The sequence below is a fragment of the Channa argus genome, chromosome 14 (genome assembly GCF_033026475.1).
Source record: "Channa argus isolate prfri chromosome 14, Channa argus male v1.0, whole genome shotgun sequence".
Taxonomy (NCBI): Eukaryota; Metazoa; Chordata; class Actinopteri; order Anabantiformes; family Channidae; genus Channa; species Channa argus.
The window spans coordinates 23,957,020-23,969,756 of record NC_090210.1 but is presented as its reverse complement, the minus strand read 5'-3'; the positions used below and the strand labels follow the sequence as shown (position 1 = coordinate 23,969,756).

General features: G+C 43.0%; 1 protein-coding gene across 3 annotated transcripts in view; it reads right to left on the bottom strand.

Moving 5' to 3' along the window:
• Positions 1-593: 593 nt before the first annotated feature.
• Positions 594-12,737, bottom strand: part of LOC137098079 (neuropilin-1a-like) — a 66,131-nt gene continuing 53,987 nt past the window's right edge. Inside the window, exons 12-18 of one of the 3 annotated variants that reach the window (XM_067473867.1) lie at positions 9,783-9,965; positions 9,080-9,118; positions 6,706-6,843; positions 5,045-5,352; positions 4,375-4,471; positions 4,234-4,278; positions 594-3,560 (exon numbers count right to left, since the gene is read on the bottom strand). In XM_067473867.1, the coding sequence (XP_067329968.1) occupies positions 3,286-3,560; positions 4,234-4,278; positions 4,375-4,471; positions 5,045-5,352; positions 6,706-6,843; positions 9,080-9,118; positions 9,783-9,965 (1,085 nt within the window). In that variant the 3' untranslated portion in view covers positions 594-3,285. The other 2 variants (XM_067473870.1, XM_067473871.1) reach the window with 2 other exon arrangements.

The following is a 12,737-nucleotide window of genomic DNA, read 5'->3' as shown; positions in this document are numbered from 1 at the left end:
ACAACAACTTGTCTTTAAAATATCTATTCATATATATCCATAAAACCACAACCTTTTTGTGCACAGACCGAACCAGGGGGCCTAACCTCACATACCATGGCTTGTCCACGGACCGAGGGTGTGGGAACATCTACTGACACCGATTCATGTTACTTTGATTTGATGATACTTAATAATTGGGTCATGTGACTCACCTTGAATTACCACTGTTTATGAAAAGTGGGAAAATCTTTCATCTTTCTTAAAGGTATCGCTCTTTTTAAACCTTTTAGTCTAAGTGACTCACAGAAACACAAAACTGCTGTCTGCATGGCCACGTGTGAATGTAACTGTAGCTTCAAAATGAATCATTCTGCATTGTGGAGACTCCAAAATGACAATTTAGTTGTTAAGATGTTGGGATGCAATGTTTATTCAAAAAACAAAAGCTCGAAATTCTCACAAACCTCTGTGTTGTTTTGTCCCCGAAAAGAGTTTGTCTTCAAAGTGACGAGATCAAAACTGCATCATGGCTCCATAACAACAGTAGGTGACCGAGTCCGTTAAAACAAACCCTTAATTAAGGTAGGGAAAAAAAAAAAAAAAACGTGGAGTGGATTTTACTTAAAACATTTATTTGATCCAATTCTTTGGAATGTAATAGTCAATGATCAGAGTCTGAGACAACAGAGACGGATGAGTCTGGGTGCTGACCATGAAGTCAAAGTACAAACAATACTTTTAGTCACTTAAGGCCTCACTGCTTTTCCATTTTTTCACCTTCCTTTCTTGTTTTCTTCTGGATCTGAGACAGCAAAAATACAGAAGCGGTATTGAAAATAAAACTTTTTTTTTTTCTCGTCATACAAAGAAAAAAAAATGGCACATACATCAGTGACAGTACAAAAACACAAAGTGATATACCAAGTAAATAAAACTGTTACGCTTCAAAGAGACGCATATAAGCTTTTTCAAGAATGAAAAACATCTCTGTATAATGTACATTTCAGAATTAAAACATTTTTCATCTGAAACCGTGTTAAAAAAGAAGCAACAATACCACTGTCCTCCCCTTCCATTGTTCTGTCTTCTCATAAATCAACATCATAAACACAGATTCTGCTTTTTTTTTTTTTTTTAAATATATCAGTGCAACATTTGTTTTCACGTCCAGTGCTGCAGCATCCTTGTTATTGATATCTGGGCTGTAAAGTCAGGCTCAAATGATACTTTAATGCCGCCTGGTAAAAACACACAGCTGATATTTTACTGAGAATGAAGATAAGAAAACCAGTGGGGTTTTTCACAATAAGAGCACATTCATTGGTAAATCTTCACTCTATAGTTAGTGAAACCAACCAAGGATTTGATTTGATTGATAATGAAGTCATTCTGTTAAACGTCATAACGACGTCAAAGAAAACCCATCAACGTCCTATTAATGGCTGATGCTTTTGGCTCACGCAATGCTACAATAATGCCAAACAGATTTAACTTCCTGCACTGTTTAAAATAACAGAGTGAACATGAAACACGTGAAGGTTAATGACAACACCTACAGCACTAAGTCCTGTGTGGGACACAGTCATCTACAAAAGCTAGAAACACAATGGTGCAGGAAGTTCATCGCTTTCAGTTTTTATGCCAATGTTTCTCAAAATATACCCAAACGTATTTAATGAAAAAAATGCAGGATTTAATGTGAATTAACAAGAAAATGTTTCTGGAAGCATGAAGTGTTAAAATGAAATGTTTAGATTTTTAGAATTACATACTAAATAAATAATAATAATAATAATGATGATGATGAATGTCGGGTTTCTGTATGAGCAGTGCTGCTTCCGGTCAATCACCTGATCGGGCTGCTCAACATAATTTAGCTACAATGAAGAGTTTTATTCATAACCAGCATTACATCTGGGTCAGAAGCTTTCGGAGCTCAAAACTAATTGTGTCAGACACGAAGAGCGTTTCCAGTGGCTGCCAGGAGAACTGGGTGCACTTCAGAGTCCAGGCATAGTCACTTTTGTGCCAGTGAGGATGGTGAAAGTATCTGAGTCCCGAGCTGCAGCTGAGGTCGTTCGTTTTACCCTGTACACAAAGCATCGCTTTCTAGAATCTCATTGTCAAAACCCTCCTCATGACAGAACACAGCAAGAAAAGTCACAAAACCCGATCACATTTGTTAGAAAAAGGCAAAACAACAGTCTGCTGAGCGCTGTGCATGTTCGGACTTGATTGGAACATAGAAAGGTTACTGCAGCACTGGGGTCTTTCTCTATTAAAAAAACAAAACACGGTGCTCAAATATATTAAAACCTATGTACAATATGTTGGATGTGTTATGTGCCATGAAAACGAGGCGGCCCGGGCTCCTGCACAACCGGCATTTTCCTAAATGTCAAACCTGTTTTGATCCGAGTGAGTACGACCGTCAAGAAGCTCCACACCAACACAGCTGATATCTGACAGTTCACTAAAGCTCTACAAAACTTTGTAGCGTAATACTCACGTTACGGAAAAAGTACAAAAATCACTTTTCTGGACTCGACGCGTTTGTGTAGGAACCCGGGACGAAACGCCAGCCGATGTGAAAACAACCAGCAGAAAGCAAGGCAACAGAAAAACTGCAGGAAAAAAAGGCACTGTCGGAACTAGACACAGGTCAACGGGTCAGCGTGGAACCCGCCACACACACACACACACACACACTCTGAATGTGCACGGACAGATGAGTGTAATGACACACACACACACACACACACACACTCAGAACTGCTCCATGCTTCCAGCCGTCTCCCTCGCTTCTCCTGTTGCACGTGACACACACACACATAATGTCACACACTTTCACCCGCTCACAGCAACATGTGGGCAGCTAAAGAGCCAGATGTCAGAAGAGCAAATTTCACACACTCTGCTCTTTCAGTGAAACTAGGACATCTGGAAAAACAACAGACACGAAAAAAGAACAAATGCTATCTTTCCATAAAAGTACACAAAGGATACTTTCATCTGAATTGGTCTCAACACCAGCATGTGATTACATGAAATCAACGAAGCACGACCGAAAAACAAATAGAAACCGTAGTTTTCTTCTTTTTTTTTGCTGTACAGATTCTTTATACACAGTGCCCACTGCAGGTCAGTCCGTCCCACTGCCGCTCCTGAGAAATAAAATTACATCGGCTCACTTCCAGCCCACCCTGCTGTCCTGTTAGCGGCCTCAGCCTCCTGCTCGTCCCTCTTGATTGGCTGCAACACGTGTCCACGGGGAGCAATCTCAGCTCCCACTCCCGCTCCCCCTCACGCCTCTGAATAGTTATTCTGTCCGTTCATCTTGTCCTTCTTTAGCTTCACACCGTCCACCAGCTCAAAGTTATAGTTTTCCAGGGCGGATAAGTTCCTGTCCGTCATGGTGCCCTGCGAGCAGGCGCAGTACAAGACCACGCCGCAGATGGCGCCCAGGAAGACGCCCAGCGCAGACATGGCGATGATGGTGATGAGGATGGGGTCCAGGGTCTTCAGCATGTTGCCTGGGCCGCCGAGCTCGCTGGTGTCCTGGGAGAGAGAGTCCATCGCTGCAAGAGAGACAGAGAGAAGGATGGACACAACCTTTGATTACAGCGTTAGACGACCGGACGGGAGCTTTTACATTTATGTCAACATTTAAACTGGTGGATGTCATGTTGGTACCAGCTTCAATCTCTAAATCTCAGGTGTCAGATGTTCTGTGAACGCACCACTAAAGACCCCAATTCAACACAAAGAGCTTTAGCACTGAACACAAAAAGTACTTTTTACTTTTTGCTTGAGTATTTTATTTGTTACTGGTTATTTTATTTAAGCACATAATTGTGGTGTATTATTATCTGTATTATTCTAAGTTAACATACTACATAATTAAATGTAATAATATTTGTGTACATGGAAAAAACTTGAAAAATACTATAAAATATACCTGGTTATTTGGAAATAAAACCTACATGTGCGGTGCATTTTGGAGAAGAGACGATGCTTCACAGAGGAACAAAATGTAGACTCTTATTTGGGTGTTTATTGGTTTGTATGTTCACTTTATATTTTAGATTCTGTGTTTCAAGTTCAAGTTTTCTTAACTGAACCTGGCAATAAACAGTTACTGAAGAGGTAATTTTTGGTGGTTTTACTTTGTAGAGGGAGGAAAAAAAACCTCGAATACTGAGAGAATTTGAACAGCCAGGACAAATTTCCTGGAGTCAGCGATGGACTTACGTAGGATAAAGATCTCAGTCGGTGGAGATGTAGGAGCTTCTGGATCTGTCGAAAGAAAGTTAGTGAGTGTTTGCGACACAGAGTAATGTGGATTAGACATGAAAAGCCTCAGGAAACACCGCTGAATGACATAACACGTACCCTTACAGTCCTCAGCACTGAGTCCATCTATGATCTGGATGTTATCCACAGCTATGTGACCTGTACTGCGCCAGTCTGCAACGCCCTCCACCACCACCTGGAACCAACCCGCACAGAGTATTTAGAAGTGATAAAAATGATAAAAATGCTATACTTTCAAATTTGTTTGTGTCCTATTGATTCTTTTTTTTTTGTTTTTACTCGTATTTCATTTATGTCTATTGCAGCATTTAAAGCTCAGATCGAAGCTAAAGATCAGTCACGTGACTAAAGTGAAAGAAGAAGTTTGATAAATCAGTTAATAAACAAGCGAGCCGAACTTTATCTTTAAAGGATCATTTAAAGGTGCAATATACATGTAGAGCTGTCGAAATATCATAACTACATACATCAGTACTGTGAAACCCCGAGGGCGTCTTGCTGCATTGGGACATAACTGGAGCTATTTACTGCAATTTAAACGTGGATCATGGTTTCTCTGTCTTTAAATCCTGTAGAGGCTTCACAAGTGGCGTTTATGTCAGTTATAAACTGACATAAACACTCTTTAATCTGTCAGACACAAGCTGCTAACTCTCATCTTCATCAATCTTTTATTTCCATATTTGTCCTGTAAATTAGATGAGGAGTGACCCCTAATGCAGAGTCCTGACACATCCCGGTCTCCTACCTGATACGGGACACTGGAATGGGGCAGTAAAGCTTTTCCCTCCCTCCATCGGTTGCCCTGATGACCGCTGACCGTCCACAGGATCTGCTCCCCCCCCTCGTCTGCCTCCTTCCTCTGCTTGATGTGAAGCGCTCCCATGTGTTCGCCGAACATGTGATACCAGAAGGACATGCACAGGTTCGTGTCCATCTCAGCTAAAGGTGGGCTGACCAACCTCGCCACCTTCTCCTCGTCACTGTTGGCGTTGCCCGTTTTACTTGGTGTGTCAGTGTCAGTCAGGTGCATGTACATGTAGTTCCCCAGTCCGCCTGCAGAGGGCAGCATTAGATAAGGAGTTAAAACAGCAGCAGGTCACTGCTTTAAACACAGTTTGAATAGAATGTTCATTTCAAACACAGTGACGCACATTTGTGGAGGTTTTGTGTAGAAACGGTTCGACACTAAGCTTTATTGTATGTGTCAGAGGCTCATTATACACTCACTTTATTGTTTTCACTGGTTTGCAAAAAGGCAGAAACCAGTGTGTTGCTGAGGTTTCCCTGACTTTTCAAAACGCAAATATCTGTGCAACTTGTGCAGCTCCCAAAGGAATCACGTCCAAGGACTTGACAAGGTTTCAGACGAAAACACCAGCAGCGTGCGTCCGCCGAGGAGCGAACGGGACATCACAAAGAGCTCATTTTTCTACTTGTGATCTGGTTAACTCAAGAAATCAAGGTGAAATCATTCACTGTGGAGATGCTGCCAACTCCGTGCGACCATCCATCACGGGACGACTGAATAGAGAGAGAAGGCCGGAGAGCTGAGGCATGTTGATGAATTTGAGCGCTCGATTTGAGAAAAAGTCAAGCATTTCAAGGACACGCATTCATTCGGAGAAATGTTCCAAAGCTCAGAGTATCTGAAAGTTCTGTTCACTTCTATTCAGTGGTGAAAATACAACAAATCCATTCAGGGTTATGAATAGACTTCAGTTTCTCTGCACTACTTTGCAAAGCTGCTGATGTTTTGAGGCACTGCACAACTGAGATGTTGTATTGATCAATAAAGTTTGGTTGATGGCTCTGGTTTGTTCTGTCGGGTTGTTTTAAGGTTGGTTCTATAAAATATGATTATGGTATATAAACCATATGATTACTAGCACTAAGGAGTGAAGTTGCTTTTGCTTTGAATTGACATGTGTGTCCCTGGTTTTAATTGTGTCTGTCATCCTGCAAAATGTCCTCAACCAAAGAAAACAACCTGAGGATCAGGGCCTGTTTTTGTTGGGCATCTTCCCAGTCAGACTGAACGTCACATTTCTTTCTGGTGTTTTTTTTTTGACTGGGAGTCTTGCTTTTCCTCAGTGACGTTCAATTTATGGAAATGTCTGCTCTTCTATTTTAAATTGGCAGCCGTGCACACAGCATCAGGCCTGGTGAACTTTGCTACAGTTCTCCATGTTCAGCTGCTGCTCCTCTAGGAATAGGGTCACTCTGGGCATCTTTTCCTTCATTTCTTTAAGCAGAAAATATGGATTCCCAGCAGCACTGAGAACACAGTGCGTTATTTAAAGCTCGTAGAGAAACTCGTCTGACCGGCTGTTCAGCAGCTATGTGCTGGGATGAAGGGAGCACAAACTGCACTGCTCTTGATTATAAAGGTGAACATGTGTCTCCTACCTGTGTGGTCGTGGGTTGGCCCTCTGTGGACACCAGGAGCCCCGTTGGTCTGGGTGAGCCACTCAGCCCCTGTCCCGGACTCGCTGGTCCAGCCGCAGAACGACGAATGCTCAAAGTTACAGGCGAACCACACGTACGCTGCAACAAAGAGAAGAAGTTGTGAGAAGCTGGAAACTGGATGGATACACTGATTCAACTGATCCTGGTTCTACTGCGTTTGTTCAGTCTCCTGGTGTCACCAGTTGCATTTCACAAGGCATGTCGAGGGTCACGTTACACTCAAGATGCCACCACTCGTTTCACGAACACAGTCCCTCGCTGGCTTCCTGGACAAACAGCAGTTTGCCAGGTGCATAAAAATGCACAATTTCAGAATAATAAAAAGAAGACTTTTGGTTTGGTTGACACAGATTTTGAAGCAATCGCTTACTTGCTTAGGGGTCTGTTAAGAGACATTTGAAGGCCATTTCTTTGTGATTCTATGCTCAAAGCTGCCTGGCAACAGAAGATGAATCAGTCAATCACCTTGCTTGAACATGTAGATCAGCTTCTCTTAAATCTTACAGTAAACACTTTGATGAGATCCCTGCACTGGTGATAATATACAGTATAAAAACACAGGCTTTAAACAGCAGCTCGTGTACGATCTGTTGTGTTCTCTAGAATCCAGAATACGCAAAGAAAAGTTTTGTGCCGTTTTCACCAGCTACTCCACCTCAGTCTATGAGGGGAGAGGAGACAGCTTGTAGAAAGGTGCAGCGTGAATTGTGTAACGTATTGCACCAAACAAAATGCAGCCAGCGACTGTATTAGATGCACTTCAGGGCATTTTCGTCCTCGAGCTGCAATCACAGCTCCTGTAGCACAGAGAGACAGAGAGGAAAAGGGGGACCTTCCCCAGAGAAGGGTGTGGTGCCCACCGAAATGCGGATGTGGCCCCCTGAACAGCAAACCAAAAGAAAAACACCTTCCACACTTCCCTCCCTTCGTCTGTGCCTGGGGCCCCAGTCGCCTGGCGGCAGCAGTTTGCTCCTGCGTCCGCATGGAAGCAGAAATCCCTGAACACTGGACACGTTGTTTCTGAGAGGCTAATAGGATGCAGAGATGACCGTGGCGCTGCATGGTAACCCCAAGCTTTCTTCACGTGATGCTTTGGCTCAGCTAATTGAGACCCAAGAGGCCTTTATGCTCCCTCTCGTCCCCTCACTACACCTCCCTCCACTCCCCCCTTTTCTCTTCCTGCCTCTATCTCTTCCTCCTTCTTCTGTCTCACCTCTATTCATTTCTCTTGTTGGGGCTCCGTCTCTTTTCTTTGGTTGTCTCTCGGTCACTGCCACCATCTCTCTGCCTATTCATCCCTCTCCTCCGCAGCCTGCCACTTTACTCCACATGAATTGAATTTGGTGCATTCACCAGGGATGATAAACTGTGACAACTGCTGAGATGTTCATGTCGAAGAAAAAGCTGCATTTGGATTTGAATGCTGCCATGTGGAAAAGGCTCACCAACCTCAATACACCAACACCTACAGGCAATTATTGAACACAAGGCTTTTGGGAACGAGTGTGTTCTCCCACCGTGTCTGCCAGTTTTCCTTCTACTGTTCCGCGGTCATAAGGTAAAGTGTCGGCCTCACCGAAAATTCATGAGCTGAAACAGCTTTCGGATTAAGAATAAGGAAGGTTTATTGGCTGCGTTCAATAAAGACGTGATGATGACCGGGTTTTTTCAGCTATGATTGGCTGCGATTGGTGATGTTTGTGACTTTGGTGAACAGGGCCACTTTTTCTTGGGGTTGGTAAATAAATGCCAGACAAAATGATTCATCATTCTATCTGGACTCTTTGTTCCCTATATGTCACTGTAAATTGACTATTGACTACAGCTAAACACAAACATCTGTTTAAACAGGTTAAAGTCTTGGTCATACGTTCAACTCATCTCCCATCGAAATCTTTATCTTTATGTCTTATTTCCTCATCTCTTAGGGTTAGTTTTTTTCTAAGAATCTTTTTAGACGTTTTTCTAACTTGTCTGTGTTGCTGTGTCTGTTGTCAGCTTGCTGGATTAACTTGCACACTGGATTAATAAAAACAATTGATATGAGTTTAAATCTCTGTTCTCCTCGTGTCTAACAACCCTGCAACGGTGCATTTGTCTTTACGCTGGTTATATATTCATTTTTTCAGTTACTGAACAGTTTAAATATAGTAAAAGTGGAGTCAATCAGGATGGACAGGTAGAGAAGGAGAAAGAAATGAGAAAAAAGAAAAGATCAAAGTCTAAAGGTGAGTAGAGCAGATGAGTTGGGGTGGAGAATAAATGAAACATGAGAACGGTAAACATGGGAGCAGATGGAGGTGGACATCCTCACCTGGCATGAAGTCTATGAAGGGGTCGACCTCCGGGCCTCCTGCAAGAGACAGATGGGACAGTCAGGGTGAGGTCAAAGGTCAGAGAGGCTGGTCCCACCCACACAGATGCCAACGCTAACTCAACGCACCTCAGTTTACAGGACATTAACGCCAAGCATCCATGCTGAGCTGCACAGCACGATTCTAAAGCAGAGCTTTTACAAGGATCCAAGCTTGAACAAGTTTTTCCAGAGAAAATCTTTACACAATTCAGGTTCTTGAAGTTTGTCAGCAGTTCACTTAGCATGACAGTAAAAGGGAAGACAAAGGAGAATTTTAAACGTGTATGGGATAGTTTATGTAGCATCTGGAAGTAGAACCCAAAATAATAGTCTATTCTGTCAGAACTTCAGCAGTGAGAAGGAAGATGAAGGAGAAATTTTCATCATCTAAGTTCAACTACTTTCCTTCCTGTCAGAGTCCGAAACATATATCAGCACTGTAAACATGAAACACGCGAGAAGAAAGAAAAGAAGAAAGATATGAAAGAATATTTTATGTCCCTTCATCAAACAAAGCAGGTTTACACCTATTTTCATATTTTGAATTTTTACCTTGCTTAGATTGTATCTGAAACATTTTGTACTTCTGATTTGACGACTGCTCAATGACTAAAATCCCAGAGATCGGAGGAAAGGAAATTGGTGGAAATCAGTGGTTTACCTGTTGCCAGGTCGTCCTCCTCAAAGTCCTCAGCCCCCCTGGCACAGTCCTGCTGTCCTTCCTCACAGTCCGAAGCCAGCGTCGTGCTGGGGGCGGTGATGGTTGGTGTCGTGGTGGCACCGAACGTGGTCACGGGAAGTGTAGAGCTGATGGGGATGGTGGGAGGTGCCGTGGTTGTAATGTCTGAAGAGGGAGACGGACAGTTTGTATGTGAGTGTACACTGGAATTCTTGAGCCCTTCTTAAGGACTGTGAAGAAACTCAGGACATTTAACAACATTAAAAAGGCCAAAGTCAACAACAACAACATAGTTTTGGTAGTTGTTTTTCTTCAAACACTATGGACAACAGCGTTATAAAGTGCTTTATACAAAATGGAAAACAAAGCCTGGGCTTCATCAGAAAGCTGTCGGCGCTGTGGCCCCTGCCCCAATAGTTGCTAGACCTTTGAGAAAGGGCCCCCCGACCCGGGTGCTTTACTGGACTGTGAAACTCTGCAACTAAATTTAAACCCTGGTTTCTCTGGTGGAAGCACATGTAGAAGAAATGCAGGTTTCCGAAAAGGTTCTTGATTCCCAGAAAAAGCTTGTGATGGAAACTGGCCTCGAGTATGTTGCCGTGAGAGCTGACAGCTGTTTTGTGTCTTCCCTACTGCATCCAGAAAGTGTTTTACACTTAAGGATGTTTTCACTGGAAGGACTCCTTCAGGAAGCCAAGAATCTTTTTAGAAGCTTGGGAATTTTTCTTCACTTTCCACAGAAGGAACCAGGATCCAAAATTAGATCATATCCCCAATAGAATCCCAGCCGAGAAATGCTACTTTCTATTGGCGTAAGAACTAAGATGGCTGCGATTGCCATGGTAAACGTCCCAGAATAAGCACCGACTAGTGTGTCAAACTGAAACACGGAATTAAAACACTAGTGCAGGACCTGCTCACGCATCCATCGAAAACACACAAAACCTGGAACTAATTCCAGAAAGAAATGACACCACTGAAATCATGAGGGGAGGCTTTGAAGTTTGTCACAGTTTTAGATCACGTATCAAAGCAGCAGCAAAGCTACATTTAAAGAGCCATCTGTGCTGATCTGATAACATCTGAAGCCTAAAACGGCCTGAAACTTTACGTGTTCAGCTAAGAAAATTGCGACTAACCTGCCACACACCAACACGGACAACACAGTAGTTGGTGCTCGTTTGCCGTCACAGACCAAAGCAGTCGTGTCGGAAACTTTTGTATCTTGTTAAATTTCACCGAACAGCCAACGTCTGCTGATGTGTTTTTATGGAAATGAAGCAAGCTGAACTTGAATTAGCATATGTAGGCTATGAAGAAAAAAAAATAAAAAATCACAGATGGTCTGCATGTAATTAAACTTTGTAAGGCAACGAGTTTGCAACATTTTGAGTGGGATGGAGGTTTGCTCTCACAGCACTGTGGATTTAGGTAGATGATTTAACACAAAACCAAAAACATGTAGCCTCGCTGTGAGCTTGTTAGTTTCTCTTCTCCTGTCTTCTTCGAAAAAAACAAAACAAAAAAAAAACACGAAGCATCCAACTCGCAGCCTTCTCAGTTGTTAAACTAATTACCAGAGAAATCCAAATGAATTACCAGTAAAAAATCTGCTAATCTAACACCTGCTTTTCAAAACAGCTTTAATGTGACTACATGTTGAATGAAAGCATCTAATCCCCGTTTTATCCTTGTGTAGTTTAATGCAGAGATGGACTGATTCATCAAGCATGAAGTTAGATGAAGGCTCCTTTAGCATTAAATGTGCCTAAGTGTGTGTTTGTGCTGTAAGTGGTTTGGGTCATGACTCCTATGACAGTGCATGTGTTGTCTTTGTCATCTCAGACTTGGACATGTTGCATCAACTACCACACTCCTCCTCATTTCTTTTGTTCTCAGTCCTTGCACACACACACACACACACACACACACACACACACTTAATCTCGCTATTCTTTAACTCGGGACACGAAATATCTACTAAGAATCAGGTGATCGAGTGCTGTGTGTGGTCCTCACAACATGCCGAAGCCGAGCATCATCCACTTAATCCAAGCTGTACAATGCTGCACGATTAAATGTCTGAGCTGCCGTGGAAGAAGGAAAATAAAAACCGAATAAACATTTCCAAACGAGTCCAAACTCGGTTGCATCTTTTTATTTCAGTTGAAATAAAACATATGCAACAGTTCAGTATTTCAGTGAGTGTTTGACCTGTTTTTATGGGTTTATTTAGGATAAAAAGGGGCTTTTATTTTGGATTTGAGCAAGTTTACTGCTGGAATTTGAAGAGAAAACTGAGATCTTGATGGGCCCTGCTGTGGCTCGAACCACACTGCAGCGAACGTTGGACCTCTGACTGCAAACATGACATCACAGTAAAAATCAGGGTTGGCGTTTTGATTCTGGTTATGAAATATTAGCAGGAACATCTACGATGTGCTGTGTCCGTATTAAACTCCTCAGTGCGACTTCAAACTAAAGGAGACTGTGTTGGTTCAGGTCTGATACTTGACACCTACTGTTTGGTTTAAAAGGTGCTTTAGGAATAAACCGTTTCTTACTTGATCTACCATTACTCTTATCTGTCTCAGGTTCTTATTCCACCCTCGTCCCCACCTCCCCCTTCTCCATCAATCCCCCACAGACATGCTTCTTCCCTCGTCTCTTCTGCAACCTCGCCTGCTTTGCCTGATTCTTATCATTCTCCCTACAGGGTAACCAGACCCTCAAACTCCAGCAGGGAGCCTGTTCCCCCCTCACCGACTTCCCCCCTACCGCTCACACATAGCTGTGACCACTGCAGCAGCAGAGATAGTGACCCGCCGTGGCATGCGTCAGCCTTTCATGTGCTCGCTCTCCCCACACTCTCTCCCATCATCTTACCCTGCAGATGAGCAGCCTGAAGTAAGCAGTCGCAGGACGACTGGTGGAATG